The 17,181-nt window shown below is 53.2% G+C and overlaps 8 protein-coding genes across 10 annotated transcripts; all 8 read left to right on the top strand.

Annotated features, from left to right (window-relative positions):
- Positions 1-279: 279 nt before the first annotated feature.
- ABB37_03770 (60S ribosomal protein L10a putative (RPL10a)) lies at positions 280-956 on the top strand (the record flags this gene model as incomplete). Of its 2 annotated transcripts, none has more annotated exons than XM_015801210.1 (1): positions 280-956. In XM_015801210.1, exon 1 carries the CDS (start codon positions 312-314, stop codon positions 954-956), a length of 645 nt encoding a protein of 214 aa, XP_015659830.1. In that variant the 5' UTR covers positions 280-311. The 2 variants fall into 2 exon arrangements, with proteins under 2 accessions (XP_015659830.1, XP_015659831.1); XM_015801211.1 differs by having other exon boundaries at positions 283-956.
- A 619-nt stretch (positions 957-1,575) lies between these two features.
- ABB37_03771 (putative basic transcription factor 3a) lies at positions 1,576-1,938 on the top strand (the record flags this gene model as incomplete). Of its 2 annotated transcripts, none has more annotated exons than XM_015801212.1 (1): positions 1,576-1,938. In XM_015801212.1, the coding sequence occupies exon 1, from the start codon at positions 1,627-1,629 to the stop codon at positions 1,936-1,938; it is 312 nt and encodes a 103-aa protein (XP_015659832.1). In that variant the 5' UTR covers positions 1,576-1,626. The 2 variants fall into 2 exon arrangements, with proteins under 2 accessions (XP_015659832.1, XP_015659833.1); XM_015801213.1 differs by having other exon boundaries at positions 1,580-1,938.
- A 694-nt stretch (positions 1,939-2,632) lies between these two features.
- ABB37_03772 (hypothetical protein) lies at positions 2,633-4,117 on the top strand (the record flags this gene model as incomplete). The annotated part of the gene is made up of 1 exon (XM_015801214.1): positions 2,633-4,117. The coding sequence occupies exon 1, from the start codon at positions 3,155-3,157 to the stop codon at positions 4,115-4,117; it is 963 nt and encodes a 320-aa protein (XP_015659834.1). The 5' UTR covers positions 2,633-3,154.
- A 1,241-nt stretch (positions 4,118-5,358) lies between these two features.
- ABB37_03773 (hypothetical protein) lies at positions 5,359-8,622 on the top strand (the record flags this gene model as incomplete). Its single annotated transcript, XM_015801215.1, has 1 exon — positions 5,359-8,622. Exon 1 carries the CDS (start codon positions 5,698-5,700, stop codon positions 8,620-8,622), a length of 2,925 nt encoding a protein of 974 aa, XP_015659835.1. The 5' UTR covers positions 5,359-5,697.
- Positions 8,623-9,034: 412 nt separating this feature from the next.
- On the top strand, positions 9,035-10,314 carry ABB37_03774 (putative mitochondrial aminomethyltransferase, mitochondrial precursor; the record flags this gene model as incomplete). The annotated part of the gene is made up of 1 exon (XM_015801216.1): positions 9,035-10,314. Exon 1 carries the CDS (start codon positions 9,181-9,183, stop codon positions 10,312-10,314), a length of 1,134 nt encoding a protein of 377 aa, XP_015659836.1. The 5' UTR covers positions 9,035-9,180.
- A 1,164-nt stretch (positions 10,315-11,478) lies between these two features.
- Positions 11,479-12,753, top strand: ABB37_03775 (putative mitochondrial aminomethyltransferase, mitochondrial precursor; the record flags this gene model as incomplete). The annotated part of the gene is made up of 1 exon (XM_015801217.1): positions 11,479-12,753. The coding sequence occupies exon 1, from the start codon at positions 11,620-11,622 to the stop codon at positions 12,751-12,753; it is 1,134 nt and encodes a 377-aa protein (XP_015659837.1). The 5' UTR covers positions 11,479-11,619.
- A 983-nt stretch (positions 12,754-13,736) lies between these two features.
- On the top strand, positions 13,737-14,413 carry ABB37_03776 (hypothetical protein; the record flags this gene model as incomplete). The annotated part of the gene is made up of 1 exon (XM_015801218.1): positions 13,737-14,413. The coding sequence occupies exon 1, from the start codon at positions 14,000-14,002 to the stop codon at positions 14,411-14,413; it is 414 nt and encodes a 137-aa protein (XP_015659838.1). The 5' UTR covers positions 13,737-13,999.
- A 492-nt stretch (positions 14,414-14,905) lies between these two features.
- ABB37_03777 (hypothetical protein) lies at positions 14,906-16,171 on the top strand (the record flags this gene model as incomplete). The annotated part of the gene is made up of 1 exon (XM_015801219.1): positions 14,906-16,171. The coding sequence occupies exon 1, from the start codon at positions 15,209-15,211 to the stop codon at positions 16,169-16,171; it is 963 nt and encodes a 320-aa protein (XP_015659839.1). The 5' UTR covers positions 14,906-15,208.
- Positions 16,172-17,181: the final 1,010 nt, after the last annotated feature.

Here is a 17,181-nt window from a genome sequence, read left to right on the forward strand (position 1 = left end):
GGCAGGCGTACGAGTCTCTTTCTTTTATGATTATTATTATTCCTCCTTCAGTATTTATCGTTGCGGCGCGTGCAAAGGGCTGCGAGCAACTGCGTGTCCCGCATGCCGGGTTCATGCATTTCTGCCCTTTAGGAATAAGACTCGCGCGCCGCTCTTACCTGCAATGTGCTCACAACCCACACCCTCACCCCAAACCTTTCCTTTTAAAAATAAATACCTCTCTTTCTTTCTGTCTGTTTTCACACCGTCTCATTTACCTTGCCTCTTTCACGCGTACGCAGTAGGCTTTGCATTACTTCTGTTCGACCATCATGTCCAAGATCCCCCCGCAGGTGCTGTCGGAGGCCATCCAGGCCGTCCTGAAGGTGGAGAAGGAGCGCAAGTTCAAGGAGAGCGTGGACCTGCAGGTCAACCTCAAGAACTACGACCCCCAGAAGGACAAGCGTTTCTCTGGCTCGCTGAAGCTGCCGAACGTGTGCCGCCCGCGCATGTCCGTCTGCCTCCTGTGCGACCTCGTGCACGAGGACATTGCCAAGAAGGAGGGCGTGCCGACGATGAACCAGGAGGAGCTCAAGAAGCTGAACAAGAACAAGAAGCTGGTGAAGAAGATGTGCAACCAGTACGACGCCTTCCTGTGCTCGGAGTCGATCATCAAGACCGTGCCGCGTCTCGTCGGCCCGCACATGCATCGTATGGGCAAGTTCCCCACCGTGTGCTCCCCGAGCGAGTCCCTCACCGACAAGATCACCGAACTGCGCGCCACCGTGAAGTTCCAGCTGAAGAAGGTGCTGTGCCTCGGCACCTGCATCGGCCACTTGGAGATGACGGAGGACCAGCTCCGCCAGAACATCACCATGGCGCTCAACTTCCTCGTGTCGCTGCTGAAGAAGAACTGGCAGAACCTGAAGTCCGCCTACCTGAAGTCGACGATGGGCAAGTCGCAGCGCATCTACTGAGTGCTTGAGCTCCTGCGCTCTTCAACACATTCAGTGAGTGGAGCGCATCTCATGTTTTGTAGGTGAGTGGGACGAAACCTCTTCACGAAGCCTCTTTTATGCTTTTCATTTTATGTTCTCATCTATTACAAAACAACCACAAACAATAGCAACCAGGAATAGGCCGGTTTCGGCACGTCAATCTGTGACGTTGTGTCCACTACAACGTCGTAGAGCAGAAAATGTTTGCGTGGTGGAGACTGTTGAGTTGAACAGTGTGTTCCTTCTTGTCCCACACCTGCACTTTAAAGAGCAGCGCTGCAGCTTCTGAGGATTGATGTTGCTATGGAGGTGCCTGCGCCAAAAAGGGGAAAAAACCCAGTTGTGGTTCGACCTTGCAGCACTTGACGTCTTTTCCTTAAATGAGGTTGAGTACACTGTACGGTCAACGAATTATATGTTGTTTTCCCTTGCGAGGTAATAAGGCTGCCTGTGCTTTTTGCATGTGCATTCCAGTTCGCTTTTTACTGCTCTCATCTATTTTCTCTTTTTTCTTTACTCGTCGTCGTTGTCTCGCGTACCCCAACACACACGCAATATACTTTTTTAAAACCCAAATTCAACCACCACCACAACTGCTAGGAAGAGAGCCTCTGTTTTCGTATCTAACGCACGACAAACAAAATAAAAAATGCCGATCACGCAGGAACAGCTGAAGCGCCGCGCCGAGATGGTGCGCACGGGTGGCAAGGGCTCCATGCGCCGTACCACCAAGGCTCACCACAAGAGCTCTGGCGATGACAAGAAGGTCCAGGGAACCCTGCGCCGCCTTGGCGTGACCCCCTTCAGCGACATCGACGAGGCTGTGTTCTACCGCCAGGATGGTAGCGCCTACTACTTCTCCAAGCCGAAGGTGCAGGCCTCCATGCAGACCCAATGCTTCGTGGTGTCCGGTGACTACGAGGTGAAGTCCGCCGAGGAGGTGGATGCCAAGAAGGAGTAAGTTTTTTTGTTCGCAGAACTCTTCTACTTACCCTCTCGATTCTCGCTGCGTCGCTGCCGTTCGCTTTTGCTCTCTCTCTTTCTTTTTCTACTAGGTGATCAGTCAAAATTTGAGATGCATGTGCCATCGCCGATTACTGTTAGGAGAGTCAGAGGACGGAGAAAAGGTCTGAGCCCACGCTGACAGTGGCGTGGGGATACCCTGCGTTGTTCGTCGAAACACACGGTTTTTATTCTTCTCTCGTTTATTCTTTCCTCTTATTTCGTAGTCAAAAAGGAAAAAAAATCTTAAACTTACGATGAGTTCCGCTCTCTCGAAGGATTATTCCTTGATGGAGAAGGGAAAAAAAAGATCGTGTGACGCTGATGAACGTTGAAGAGGGCTAGCGGCGCATTAACGATTGTGACGCAACGGAGCCTTTGCCAATGCAAGATGAATAGCTGTGACGTGTGGGAGCTGAGACCAACGTCGTTGCTGCCGGTTTTCCCCCCATGCATTTCTGGGCTGGGAGCTGCGATTGTTTCCTCAGCTTTTCCGATTAGACACACACACACACACACACACACACACACGCAGGCACGCACAGGAAATGTTCTTGGAGGTTCATGCATACAGGCGTTTCTTCACTCTTTGTTCTACCTCTCTCTTTTTGTCTTTCTTTCTCTTCCATCTCTCACGCAACTCACATTTCCGCAGTCCACAACAGATAGTTAGCTTTTCGAGTCTCTCTCTTTTCATATAGAAATATTAGCTCAGCTCCTTCTGGCGCACTTTCTACAACGTAACGAGAGGACTTGCTGGTGTCTTTATTGCGAATCACCTTGGTTTTTTTATTTCTTCGTCTTTCTTGTGTTTTGCTTGTGCGTGTAAGCACAGTAGAATCTATCGGTTTGTGTTGTCAGGTCTTGCTGTCATTTACGCCGTCTTTCGCCTTTCTGTGTGGCGGTGTTTTGCGTACCGTTTGCTTAGGTTCTATTATCGTCGCGGTGGATCACTTGTTTCGGTCTCCATCCCCTACCGGTTCTCCCTTTTTGTTGTTGTTGTTTGCGCTGCCTTACGCCACACCAGTGGCTTCGGTGTATTATTATTATTATTATTGTTATTGTTAAAGCTCTCTTTTGTTTCGCAGAGCTCGGAACTTCGTGCGGATCGCTTTGTCTGGGAACTGGTTCAGCAATCCACATACAATCGAACACACACACGCACACACGCAGAAATGGAGGAGATTAAGACGTACACCTATAAGTCGGGTGCCGTGTATGAGGGCAACTTCAGCGGCAACATGCGCTCCGGCCGCGGCCACTGGACTCACCCCCAGGGAGAGACCTACGAAGGCGAGTACCAGAACAACAAACAGGAGGGACTGGGCATTTACATCTTCAAGGACAGCGGAAAGCGCTACCTGGGCCACTGGAAGGAAGGCCAGATGAGCGGCGAGGGCCTCTACGTCTTCAACCGCGACCGCACCGCCTACTACTTTGGCAACTACACCAAGGATAAGAAGGACGGCGTAGGCCACTACATGTACGAGAACGGCGTCATGACGACGCAGCAGTGGAACATGGGCGCTCTTGTCAACGAGGAGGAAACGGCGCCAGTGGAGGAGGTGGAGGTGGTGATTAAGATGAAGGAGCTGCGCGATGCGGTGCGGGCGGTCGCGCCGAAGGAGCTCGGCGAGGTTCCGCCGCCGTCCGAGGTGCGCACCTTCCAATTTCCCTCCGGCGCGACTTACACCGGCCAATACTTCGGCACCAAGAAGCACGGCCGCGGGTACTGGCTGCACCCGGAGGGCGATAGCTACGAGGGTCAGTTCGACAACAACCACCACAACGGCTGGGGCGTCTACGTGATTGGCCGTAGTGGGAAGAAGTACGTGGGCCACTGGCGCGACGGAAAAATGAACGGCATCGGTGTGTACTTCTTCAACCCACAGGAGACGGAGTACTACGTAGGTCTCTACCGCGACGACGTGAAGAACGGACGCGGCATGTACCACTTCGCCGAGAGCGGCGCGAGCATGGTGCAGATGTGGGAGAACGGCACCCTGCGTCAGGAGTCGGAGGCGGATAAGGAGACGGAGGAGAAGTACGTGGCGGCTATTAAGAAGATCATAGAAACTGTGAAGCCGTTCGCGCCCAACTACGAGCCGGTGGCGTTTGCTTCTTCTTCTTCACCTTGAAATCCCCCAAAAAATAAACGGAGCATCTCTGTAGACTCCAAAAAGCGAAGCTGCCTGAGCGCTGTGAGAGGCCCGGCAGAGAGGTGGACTGACGTCGCGTTAAGCGGAGAGGGAGACCACCGCCGCTGTGGTGGCTGTCAAAGAACCGTCTGCGCGGTTTTTATTGTCGCAGTTATCTTGCCTCTTTTTTGCTTCCATTGAAGACGTTTGCCTCTACGGGATAAGAAACAGAACAGCGAATTAGCAGTAAAGACTACCAAGCTAGTCGTTTGCTGTGTTTCGTTCTTTCCTCGTAGTGCCGCTTCCTGAGGTTTGGACGTTGCCGTTCCCACGTACGTCTGGTGCTTTACTTTTTGTTCTCCGGCTTTCTATTTTATTGGCCCGCTTTTTTTTTTTTTTGCATACTACGTTTGCTCTTGCGTGTACTTCAGGAAGCAGTATTGTATCGTGTTATTGATGTCTTTCTTTTTCTCTCCTCGTATTGTCTTCGTTTACACGCAGCAATCGATGAGTGCGGTGATCGTGAAGGGGTTCCCCCCCCTTACCTCAGGGGTTTTTACAGTATAATTCTTCTTTTCAGCCGGTTTTGTTTTGTTGTACTCGTTGGCGTGGTTCTGCGTGTGTCTGTTTCGCTTCCTCTTTCTACTTGTCTTGCCAAGTGACCTTGAACCTTTTTTCATTTTAAAAATATTCTGCAGGTCTTCGTCACTGCAAGCGCAACAGAAGCTATCCTCTCGAGGGAAACAACATGGTGCTTTCCTGTTGTTTGTCGAGATGATCGAAAAGAACAGAATAATGCTTTTTTTTTAAATCTAGCACGATGCGCCTTTTCGAAAGAGCATGGATATGGAAATCGGTGAGTTAAGAGCCTGCCCTCCTTCTCCCTTTTCTCCAAGCATCGCCCTTTTTCATCGGCGGAGTCATGGCAGGACGGGGGAGAACAATCGGCCTGGCAAAGGTCTCTCACAGTTCAGCAGTGAATCTTCTGTACCTCAACTGTAGCCGTTTTTGCTTGGGTTTTGCTAGCGACTTTCGCTAGATGAAACACATCAGAGCCGACGGAATGGCGGTGGCATCGACAAAGCCAATCGTCAGAGTGAAAGGAGCAGTTCATGATGTTTTCTTTTCCCTTCCCGTCCGCGCAACGGACCCCATCGTCCCCCCATTTGCATCTCATTTCATTGTATCTCTTTACCTCGTTTCTTGCCTCTTTTTTTTCCCGTACACTACGGCGACTTAACAGGGCACAAAAACAGCGCGTAGAACACACCGCCCAGCTTCGAGCCGTGATGGAGCGTGTGTTCTGTGTCGGCTTTTCTCCTTTTCTACAGAAACGCCTGTTAGGACATCTTAGATAGTCGATCCTCATAGACTGGTATTTTTACGCATGTACATAGAAGTAGCGTATTATTTCGCTCTCTCTTTTTTTGTTTGTAGGGGTTGCCGAGTCTCTTCAGCATTGTTTTCTTTTTGGTTTAGCGTGGCGTGTTGAATTGAAAGCGTTCAAGCATCCCCTGCAAGAAGAAGTGGAGTTTTGAAGAAGCTTCTCTTCGTGGTGGCTGTGCGGCGCCTGGGCAACGATGACGACTCCGATCCTTCTCGGCAAGGCGGAGTTGCTCGCGTGGGCGGCAGACGTGACCGGCATCACCCCCTGCGAGAAGTATGGCGACCTGAAAGACGGACTCGTTTATCTCGCCCTCGCACGTGAGCTTTTTCCACAGGACATCGACAGCGCTATTGTGCGCCTGCAACGCCGTGGGGCGCGCGACCCCGCGAAAAACTGGTCGCTGCTCACCAGCTGCCTGCGACGCCATCGCATCCCTCTTCACTTGTGCAACCGGCAAGCCGTCGAGCGCGGCCACACGCGTCATTGCTTTAACCTCCTGGTTCTTTTCTATTTCCTACAGCGGCTTTCACACGGGGATCAGTTTTCGGTTGACTTCGCACAGCCGGTGGATCCACAGCTGGCGGCCTTCCTGCAATCACCAGACAGCGTCGTTGCCGTTACCAGCACTGCCACGGCTTCGGAGGCAATCGCCAACAGCAGCGAGAGAGAGCAGACAGAAGAAGTAGAAAGACAAGCCGGGGGGCGGATGTCCAGCAGTGGCCGTGTCGTGACGCGACTGTCGACATCCCCGTCAGCGTCCAGACTCCCCCCTTTCACTCAGCAGCCACCACACTCTTCCTTTATCGCAGGCGTTGCCTCCTCCCAAGCGGCGATGGCGCACGCTACGCACACTGCAAAGCCTGACTCCTCTGAGCACCGTCCTGCGGAAGCCGCCTCGTCTTTCTCGCAGGGTTCCCCTGGAGTACACCCACACGCGACCTTCACGGCAGGACTGATCTATTCGCATGCCAAGGAACGAAACGGAGAGACGACGTCAGACAGCGGCGGTCATCAACGGGGAGTACCGTCGTATCGCGACGCTTCACGTTTTCGCTCCAATGTGGCGCTGGAATCACATCCGACCGGAGACCTCGCCGTTGAGGCCGCACCCCCCACACTGCTGCAGTCCTCTTCCTCGTCGTCGTCGCTGCGGACGGAAAATCGACTGCTGCGGGAGGAACTGCTGTACGTGAAGGCGGTGGGGCAGCTCCTCCTCACGCAGCAGCGTGGATCGGAGGCGGCTGCGGAGATGCGAGCCGCCGCCACGCTGCAGAGCGAGCTAGCGAAGGCCGAACTGAAGCACCTCTACGACCTACGACAGCTGGAGGTGGCCCTGACGTCCTCTTCGCCCGCCTCTCTACTTTCAACGTACAACGGACGTGATGAGGATTCGCGGTTGGCTGCTGCCGAGCATCGTGCCGCGGTCGCCGAGCAAACAGCGGCGCAGCTATACGAAGAGATGCAGGAAAACCACCAAACCTACGACACGACGCTGCGGCAGCTACAGCAGGTTTTCCACTCCATCGAGGCCATCACCGAAGCTGCACGGCCGGCGGCATCGACCTCGTCCTCGGTGTCAACCGGCGCTGCGGCGTACGAGGAGGCCGTGGCAGATGTCATGATGGCACAGCTGAGATGCGTGCCCGCCGTGCCGCGGGAAGCCTTTCGAGCGCAGCTGCGGGCGTTGCTGTTGACGTTGAACACGTTGCGTGTACGCAGCGAACGCCTACGCATGGAGGAAGGTGCCACAGCGGTTTGCTATGGAAAAGAAGAAGACAACGCGGAAGACACCGACCCGTCGACCTCCGCGCCCAAGACGCGGTACTCCAGTATTCCACCGGACATCTCGTCGCTGTGCGAAGAAGCTCGCTACCTCTCCCAAACCGCCGACCCAGCGGTGCAGCACACTTGTCTTGACCTTGTACAGGCGGTAGAGGGGCTTCACGCCCAACTTGAGAATGAGCAGCACGACGTAGAGGAATGGCAGCGGCGGTGTCGTAGGATGGAAGTGATCGCTGCGTCTGCGGAAGTTGCGCTACAGCGAGCGCGTGCTACACCTGCGGAACGGCGTGAGCAGGACCTCGTGGACGGCTCCGCCACCAAGTTCAACACGCAAGGGGACGCGACCCATTCTATTCTACCGTATCGCCAGGAGCAGGCTGCAGCAGCGCTACAGGAGGCGCAACGCCTATACGATCGTGTAGCGGAGGTGCTTACACGCGCCTTCTCGACCCCCGGCACAGAAGACATGAAATGGGCGAGTCAGCAGCTGATATCGCTGTTCGACGCATTTGTGCAGCGGACGCAGCAACGTGTTGCGATGGAGACGGCCCTGGCGGAGCAGTGTGAGTCAATTGCATTGCTGCGAAAAGAGGTGCGCCAACAACGCGAGGCGCTGGACAGCGCAAAGGCGGACTTGACAAAGTCGCAGCTTCAACGAGGTGAGCTGGAACAGCGTTGTGCTAGACTGGAGAAGCAATTGCGCTTACAGAAAGTACAGCCCTGTGATGAAGAGCACGATGCAGAGGTGCAGCAGGGCAGTAGGCAGCGCGCATGGTTAGATCGAAACTCGCCGTCCGTGATGTCGGCTCCCTTACCAAAAGCATCTTTCTCAATCCCAGCTACGCATGTACGCGCGAACCTCTCTTCTGCTGTCCGCATCCGCAACACAGCTCCTACACCTGTGCCGGAGAGCAACGTCAGCGCGCTCTGTCCGACATCGTCTCCGCGCGTTCTCTCGCCGTACGAGCCCGGTGCCCTACGCTCTCCAAGTCCATCTAGCTCTGACGATGAAAACCGACAACTAGGGCAACCAACGCGTGTAGAGGATCGCAGCGACGGCAACTACCGTGATTCGTTACAGGCGCCGTCGCTTCTGTCTTCCCAGCCGCAAGTGACGAAGACCACAGCTCTGAGAGTCGCAAGCGGAAGGCAGATTTCTTTTACGGACGACGTGATGCCGTTGCCCAAAGCAGCAGCAACCCCCTTTACCGCTATGGCTGCAGAGAAGAAGTCCATTTCGGCCGCCGCTGCTGCTGCTTCTCCGTCGCCTCTGCTTTCCGCTGCAGAGTTGGAGCGGCGCAAGCAAGAAATTCTGCGGAGATACAACGTGGAGTGAAGGAACTGCTGGCTTTTAAAAATATATTTGCGAGAGTGATGAGGGGATCACACTTGCTGGCACGCTCTTTGCCGCTTCAAAAACAAAACAGGAAAGTAAATAATGAAGGCACTGCGAGTGGAGCGACGGAGTTTCTGCTAGGCGATCCACATGCTATATACTCTTAAACAGCAGGTATGACCACGGCCATCCTATACAAATTGCACTGAAGAGCCCATCGAAGGATACTCAACAGCCGAACTTTACCACGCCGCACTTCTGTGTGGAAGCATCGGAGTCTATGTGTGTATTTTTCCCTCAGCTGTTGTTGTAATTCAGCTGTGGGGTGCGATGATCTCTTTTCACCGTTTCCCTCCCTTCCTTTCGCGACTGTTTATGCCTTTTCCATTTTCCCTTGTGCGTTTATCTGCCAAGAGAGAGTTAAGGCGTACCGATCCTCCTCCCCCGTTTTCTGCATTCGTAGCGGAACAATCCATCCAACATCTCAAAGCATACGGCCAGTTATTTTATTTTCCCTCTACGCGCACATCCTCTCACCATCGCATTCCCGAAGCGAAAATGGAGGCACTCAAGAAGACCGCCCTTCACGGCTTTCACATCTCACAAAAGGCGAAGACGGTGGACTTTGCTGGCTTTCACATGCCCATGGCGTACGCCAAGCTGGGCACGATCAAGGAGCACCATTACAGCCGCAAGGTGGTCAGCATGATGGACGTCTCGCACGTCGGCCAATTTGAAATCCGCGGCGCCGATCGTGAACGCTTTATGGAGCACATCACACCGGTGGACTTCCAGAAGGCACGGCATGGCCAGGCTTCCCTCTCGATGATGATGAACGAGAGGGCTGGCATCAAGGACGACTGCATGCTGACCAAGATGGACGACCACCTCGTCATGGTGCTCAACGGTGGCTGCAAGGACAAGGACGTGGCACACATCGAGGACGTTCTGCAGAACTCGCCGCAGACGCGCGGCGCGGATGTGCAGTTTATTCCCCTGGAGCGCTCGTTGATTGCGGTCCAGGGCCCAAAGGCAGCGACCATCCTCTCCGAGTTTGTGGACGGCATTCCTGACATGGACTTCATGTCCTGTCGCCAGAAGGTGAACGTCAAAGGGATGGAGGTGCAGTTGTCGCGCTGCGGGTACACCGGCGAGGACGGCTTCGAGATAGCCGTGTCCAACGAGGATGTCGTGCCGCTGGTGGAGCTGCTGCAGTCGCGCCACGTCGAACTGATCGGTCTCGGCGCCCGCGATACGTTGCGAATGGAGACCGGCCTCAATCTCTACGGCAATGAGCTGTCCGAGGAGACGAATCCTGTGGCCTTACGCCTGATGTGGTGGATCTCGAAGCGGCGCATGGAGGAGGGCGGCTTCATCGGTCACGCGGCGCTGAAGCACCTGAGGGCCAACGCCACCAAAGGCGCCGTGCCGCAGCTGCGCGTCGGCCTCGTCTCTACCGGCCCTGTCCCGCGCCGCGACACCGTGATTGAGGTGGATGGGAAGGAGGTAGGCTATGTCACGAGCGGCGTGCCGTCGCCCACATTGAAGAAGAACGTTGCGCTCGGCTTCATTGACCGTGCGTTTGCGGACGTCGGCACCAAAGTGGATTTTGTCGTGCGGGGCCGCCGGGTGCCGGCCGAGGTCGCGAAGCCGCCTTTCCTCCTCCCGAAGTACTACCGCAAGCCGCAGTAGCCAACGTCACTCACAACACACACACACAAACACAGACCCAATAATAATGTTAATAGCAAAAACAACAGAAAAGGCGTTCTGTCACCGTGCATCAGCAGACTAAAGGGAGGTGTGTAGCGGAGTCCAATCCGTTTTCCGTCTCTCGGTAGAGTTTGCTGCGATGCACCATTATCCCTTTTTTGTTGTTGTTGGTGCTTTCGTTTTCCTCGCGTTTCTGAAGTTAAGTGGTTCCAACTGACGCACACAGAGCCAAACACACACACACACACACCCGCCGAAAAGCAGGTAAAACTACCCGAAAGAAGTAACAATACATCATCCCACACAACCGCCACAATAACAGCAGTGCGTGGATGCTTCTTTCTATTAAGGAAAGTATAAGTGTTTCTGCGTCTTTCCCCCCTGGTAAATCCTTCAATGCGATAGGTTTTTTTTCTTTTTCGCTTTCCCCCCTTCTCCTAGACGAGGTTCTGTGAGTGCGCAACGCTGCTTTTGTTGTGTACACAAAAATATATAAGGCGGCTATTGTTGCCCGTTCACGCTCCTCCGTATCGTTTTCGATTCAGTTTGGTTTTTGTTTCATTTCATTAGTATTACTATTTTACTCTCCTTCTCAACGACTTCGTTTGGTAATCTTACGGAGTCATTCACCTGCCCTTCTGTCTCTTCTTCTTTTTAAGTTTTACACTCTGGCAGTTTCATTGATTCTTTTCCTTTTCCTCCTTTTTCCTATCACGACAAGTGCACGACGACTGTGATGCGAGATACACCTACAACCATACCGAACCGTTTGGTGACTGCGTTTGAGGGGACTGCTTTCTTGTTGCCCCCCTTTTTTTGGGGTGTGCTCCAATGAAGCACTTCTTCTACATCTTGGCGCAATTTGCGCAATGCACGAACTAGTCGTTTTCCTCCCCCCGCCGATAGTCCTCAAGGAGCGCATTTGCGCAGAGAGGATTATTACTGCCTCAGTCTTTCATCTACGCGGCGGGAAACGTTTTTTTTCTTTTTGCTCCGTTGAATTCTCTGTAGTTGTCTGTTTTATCGTCATTATTCTACTTGTCCGCCAAATGCTTTCTCTTCTTCTTTCTTCCCTCACCTGATTTGCATTCACCACAACGCAATGACGCGCTCCATTTTTTTGTTGTTGTTGTACGCATACGCAGCCGAATTCGATTGAGGAGACAGCTGGCACGTTCATCGAAACACGTCAACAGCTCTCGCTTCTCCAACAACGAAGACGATAATCATCATCGCCGTTCAACAAAAACTCCTGTACATATATATATATATAAGTACGGTCAAATGAGTTCCATGAAGAAGACCGCCCTCCACGGTTTCCATCTCGCTCAGAAGGCGAAGATGGAAGGCTTTGCCGGCTACCACATGCCCATCTCCTACCCTAAGATGGGCGTGCTCAAGGAACACCTTTACACCCGTGAGGTGGCAGGCATCTTTGACGTGTCGCACATGGGCCAGTACGAGATCCGCGGCGCCGATCGTGAGCGCTTCATCGAGTACGTGACGCCGGTGGATCTTCAAAAAAGCCACCCCGGTCACGCCGCTCTGACAATGCTGACGAACGAGAAGGGCGGCATCAAGGACGACTGCATCGTGACGAAGATGTACGACCATCTGTACCTTGTGCTAAACGCCGGGTGCAAGGACAAGGACGTGGCGCACATACACGAGGCGTTGAAGAATGCACCACAGCTGCGCGGCGCGGATGTGCAGTTTATTCCCCTGGAGCGCTCGTTGATTGCGGTCCAGGGCCCAAAGGCAGCGATCATCCTCTCCGAGTTTGTGGACGGCATTCCTGACATGGACTTCATGTCCTGTCGCCAGAAGGTGAACGTCAAAGGGATGGAGGTGCAGTTGTCGCGCTGCGGGTACACCGGCGAGGACGGCTTCGAGATAGCCGTGTCGGACAAGGACGTCGTGCCGCTGGTGGAGCTGTTCTTGGCGAAGAACGCGGAGATGGTCGGCCTCGGCGCCCGCGATAGTCTCCGCCTGGAGGCCGGCCTCAACCTCTACGGCCACGAGTTGTCCGAGGAGACGAATCCCGTAGCGGCACGCTTCATGTGGTCCATCTCGAAGCGGCGCATGGAGGAGGGCGGCTTCATCGGCTACGACGCCATCAAACACTTCAAGGAGAACGCCACCAAAGGCGCCGTGCCGCAGCTGCGCGTTGGCCTTGTCTCCACCGGTCCCGTCGCCCGCGAGCACACCGTGATTGAGGTGGATGGGAAGGAGGTAGGCTATGTCACGAGCGGATGCCCGTCGCCGTGCTTGAAGAAGAACGTCGCGCTCGGCTACGTGAACCGCGATCTTGCCAAGAAGGGAACAAAGGTGAACTTGGTGGTGCGTGACCGCCGCGTGCCGGCCGAGGTCGCGACGCCGCCGTTTGTGCCCACCAACTACTACCGCAAATCCCAGTAGGCAGGCTGAGAGAGAGAGAGAACAGAGGGACGCATTTTTGGTGATTGAGCAGCGGTTCTTGCTGAGGGTGCGTGGCCCTGGTTCTCTGCGCGAATAGGATGGAGTAGTCCGTGTTTACGTTGCAGGCGGGGCGGGACGACGGAGGGACGCTTTGTCCTCCTCGCCTTGCAAGCGCAGAATCATAGGTAGTGCTTGCGTCAACGCAGCAGCAGCAGCAACACACACACAAAGCGGAAGGAAAGGATCAGCGGACCGCTGAGCGTAGGGCGGAGTGGCGGCGACACGGTGCAACGAAGAAGGAAATAGCGAGGGAGAAGCCACGAGAAGCAGCCGTTGAAGAAAAATACAAAGACAACGGAAGTTCCGGTGTCGGTGAGACCCAGCTGTTTATACCAAAACGAAGCAGAGAAAAAGAAGAAGAAAGGACGATGCCAGGCGCTTTCTATGGAACACCTCTCCTGTCTTGTTAATCATGATTCTCTCGAGCTTTATTTCCCCCTTTTTTAATTGCTTGAGCTTGCACGTGCTCGACCGCTTCCAGCGTTGGTTCATTTCGCCTCAAAAAACAACAACAACTCTCATTTATATTTCCGTCTTTTATCGATTGAAATTAGTTATCCTGCGAGCGAGCATCACTAGAAAACAAACAAGAAAAGAAGGAGGAGGGATTACAATAATCACAACAGTTTCCTTTTTTTTTCGTCTCTCGCGGACAGTCTCATTGCGTGAGCAAACGGCAACGGATGCCGGAAAGACCCTTACCAACTTACGCACCTGCCATTTTCCTGTCTGTGGAGCGGTGCACCACCCTTAACTTTTACGATGCTGGTAACTCTTTTTTTTTTCAGCTGCGAAAGAGGGAGAGGGGATCGGGGGCGGGGGAAAGCAAATTCTGTTTGCACGGTGAATTTTATTTATTGGCTTTATATTGCTGTCACTACTTTCAAGTGCCTTCTGTCGCCCTTTTTTTTGCTCACTCCTTTAGCTTTTCGAGCTCTGACATACGATAAACTGCAGCAAACAGTTCATTCACGCAGTTCAAAAGGAAATAGGAATAGATACGCACACACACACACACACTCAGGAGATTTCGTTGATTGCAGCGAACGACTGAACAGCAAGGCTGCTTGTACACCCAAAACACTCGTTGCGTGTTGGTTTTTAAAAGCACATCTCTCTCCTTTTTCCGCCTGGCTCCAGACTCTAATAACTGTGGCTTTTCTTTTGTTGCTTTTGGTGGTGGAGTATGTCCTCTTCCGACATGCGCGCGGCTAAGGCACAGCCCTTAGCTCCAACCGCCTCGGACCTGCATCAGCTGCGATTTGAGAACTCGATGCTGCAAAACGAAAAGCAATTCCTCACACAGGCCGTTGCCGCCGAACCGTCGACGTCAGCGCGCGCTAACACAGCTCGCCACAGCGCGGACTCGATCGAAGTGCGACTTCTACGAGCGTACTTGAGAGCTTGCGAGGTGAACAACAGCGAGGCGCGCGCGATTGTGGAGGCACAGATGCGGGCACTCGTGGGAAAGACACAACGCAAGGTGGACGCGTTGCGCGAGTTGCTCCAGACCGTGCAGAAAGATGTGGAGGAGGTGCTGGAGGCGAGCGGTGGTTGGGAGTTCACGCAGGACGTTCAAAAAGTTACGTATCGACAGTAGGGAATGTCGCCGATCGAGGTGCGGAGTTTCCGCGTTACGCTTTGGCATTCGTATTTATTATGCTGCTGTGTTGCGTGATGCTGTTGTTTCGAAACGTGTTTCTTGCCTTTGCTGGCATTCCCTTGTTCCTGTATTATGTTGTGTGGAAGCACTCGTTACCCGATGGCGTTTGCTTCCCCCCTCATTGCTCTGTGTTTTCTTCACCTTTTTAGTCTCGCACTACATCCGCTAAAAACGACAAAAACAGATAAAAAATAAAACAATGGAAAACGGAAGAGTTTCTATTCTTCGAAGAACAACAACAACAACAGAAAAGCAAGCAATAGGACTTTTATTTTGCCTTTCGAAGTGTTTGTTGCCGCAATGTACTCACGCTGCTTGCACGCTTCGTACTACGTTCAATAATTTCAAACACCATGCTACTTTCACGCACTTACTTGTCTTCGTTCGCCACACTCACTCGACTCTTTCCGCTTTTCGTCTTCTTTCAATAGATTACGTTACTTCTCTATTCTCCTGTCTCTTCCGAGTCTTTCTTTGGAAAGCGAAGTGGCGCACTTCCTGCCAACGAGGTTTCAGCAGTGCACGTATAGTACCTGCCGAAGCAACCAGCATTGGCGTTCACATCAACATAAATTCGTTTGTATGCCCTTTTTAATCTACGTTAGTACTCATTGCTGCTTTTTTCACTTCGCTCTCTCGGATCAGCCTTCTCGAACGGAAGGTGCCTGATCGCCTCTCGTAGAAAACAAAACACCTCAGTAGCTTCTTGTGTCTCTGTGCACGCACGGCAAAATGGGTGCGTGCTTCTGCTGCTGCGGTGATTCTGAGAACCTCGACTACCGTGTACCACCGTCGCGCTTCAGCGGACTCAATGGTGCTAATAATCGCTCCTACGACACCGGCGCTTGTAGGCAAGACAAGCAGCAGTTTAGCAACACCTTAATATGCGAGTTGTGCGGCACGAAGATAGATACCGCTCTCTTTGACGGTCACAGGGAGGTGTGCAAGGCGAATCACTTACGCACCCTTCTCGCCAAAAATGCTGCGCTGTTGTCGGACGCCAACATGCGGCCGTCGTCGTCGAACTCTCGCTTGAATGAGGACCTCCTCGGGGTAGGCGAGAAGGAGCTCTGCGTTGTCTGCATGGATCGCCCCCGCTGTTACGCCTTCCTCCCCTGCGGGCACATTAGCTGCTGCGAGGACTGCACCAAGCTGCTCGATCAATGCCCGCTGTGCCGGCAGCCGCGTGAGGGTTTGTGCTACGTGTCGGCGAATGTGGCCGCGCAGTACGAGTGCAAGCACTGCCATGAGCTGATCGCCCCAACGCTGTTCGACGGCCACCGCGAGGTGTGTGGGCTGCGACAACGCCAAAAACAGCGGGAGGCGGAGGAAGCCGCTGCTCGTGCGCAAGCTGCTGTGCAAAACAAAGAGGGTGGGTTGGCCAACGAGGGCGTCGTGTCGGTGCACGTAGAGAAAAGTGCGACAAGAAACAACGTCAGGGACGACCTCCTCTTGAAGAAGTCAAACTCCCCCGTCCAAGCTACGCCACCGCCTCAGCAGAAGGACGCTGATTCCGTTTTCGTCCCTGCCCGGTCTCACTCGCACGTCTGTCTTGAATGTGGCAAGCGGTACAACCAACTTGTTGTGTGTGTGCCATGTGGTCATCGCGTGCTGTGCCACTCCTGTGCGAAGAAGCGGACGACGTGCCCGGTTTGCGTGAGCGAAATTCGCGACACCGTCGTGGCGTTTGACTGAGGGTGCTCTTGAAGACAACAACTACAAAGATGAAGAGCAAAAATCGCTGACGCCGATCCCTCTTCAAAGTATTTGCGTTCTTCTTTGCTCTTTTTTTTTGGGGGGAGGGCTTTTGCTTTCTTTTGCACTTGTGTCGTTTCTGTTGATTCGCTTTATCCCATTCACAAGAGTGGGCTAGAAACACTGGACGACTCTTTGCTTCAACTCCTTGAAGAGAGTTTCATTGAAGCAGCTCAAATATGTTTTTTCTTTCTTGAATACCTTTCTTTTCTTTAAAATCAGTTTCCAAACTACCCTCTCTCCATCACAAATTCTGCTCAGATTACGTTTCTGTTGTGTTGTTTTACTTGAAGAAAACTTGCGTTTTTTGGGGGCAACGGTTTTGCTCCTTCGAGAACCTTTTCAGATGTACTTTTATGTGTTATTACCTCTGGAGTTACAGAAGCACCGGGGACCCGGGTTATATATATATTCGCTCGTCCCAGAGCTTTCTCTTGTGCTTGCGGACGGAAAACGCATCGACGTTACGTGCTCCGGATGCGTAACCGCGCCTCAATTTGTTTTCCATCCGCTCTCTGCGGTCTACAAAAAAGAACGAAATGATGCTGGTGTTTTCTGCTTTATGGTGGTGATTCGTGTGACCGTGGCTCAGCTCTCTTGCCCTCCGTTTTTTTTTCTTGGTGTTATTGCTGTTTCTTTTCTCGTACCTTTTCATGGGCCTGTGCGCTTTCAACATGCGTTGTTTCTGTCTTCCGCTCGTATGTGGTAAGATCCACACCCACTCACACAGACTGATATTGTATTCTTCTCTTTGGAATCCGTTCACTTCACGCTGCCTCCCGACGCCCCCTATGTGCGCGTAAGCCAACGCCACCGATGCAAACGCCTGGGAGACCGTTGTCGTCATTTCCCTCTTTTACATCCCGGTCGTTTCAAAACAATCGCCTGTACAGCCTCTGCAGAGCACTTGCGGTTGAGTCAATGTGCACCGCGCAACTTGATCCTCCCGG

The sequence above is a fragment of the Leptomonas pyrrhocoris genome (assembly GCF_001293395.1).
Source record: "Leptomonas pyrrhocoris isolate H10 chromosome Unknown, whole genome shotgun sequence".
Lineage (NCBI taxonomy): Eukaryota > Euglenozoa > Kinetoplastea > Trypanosomatida > Trypanosomatidae > Leptomonas > Leptomonas pyrrhocoris.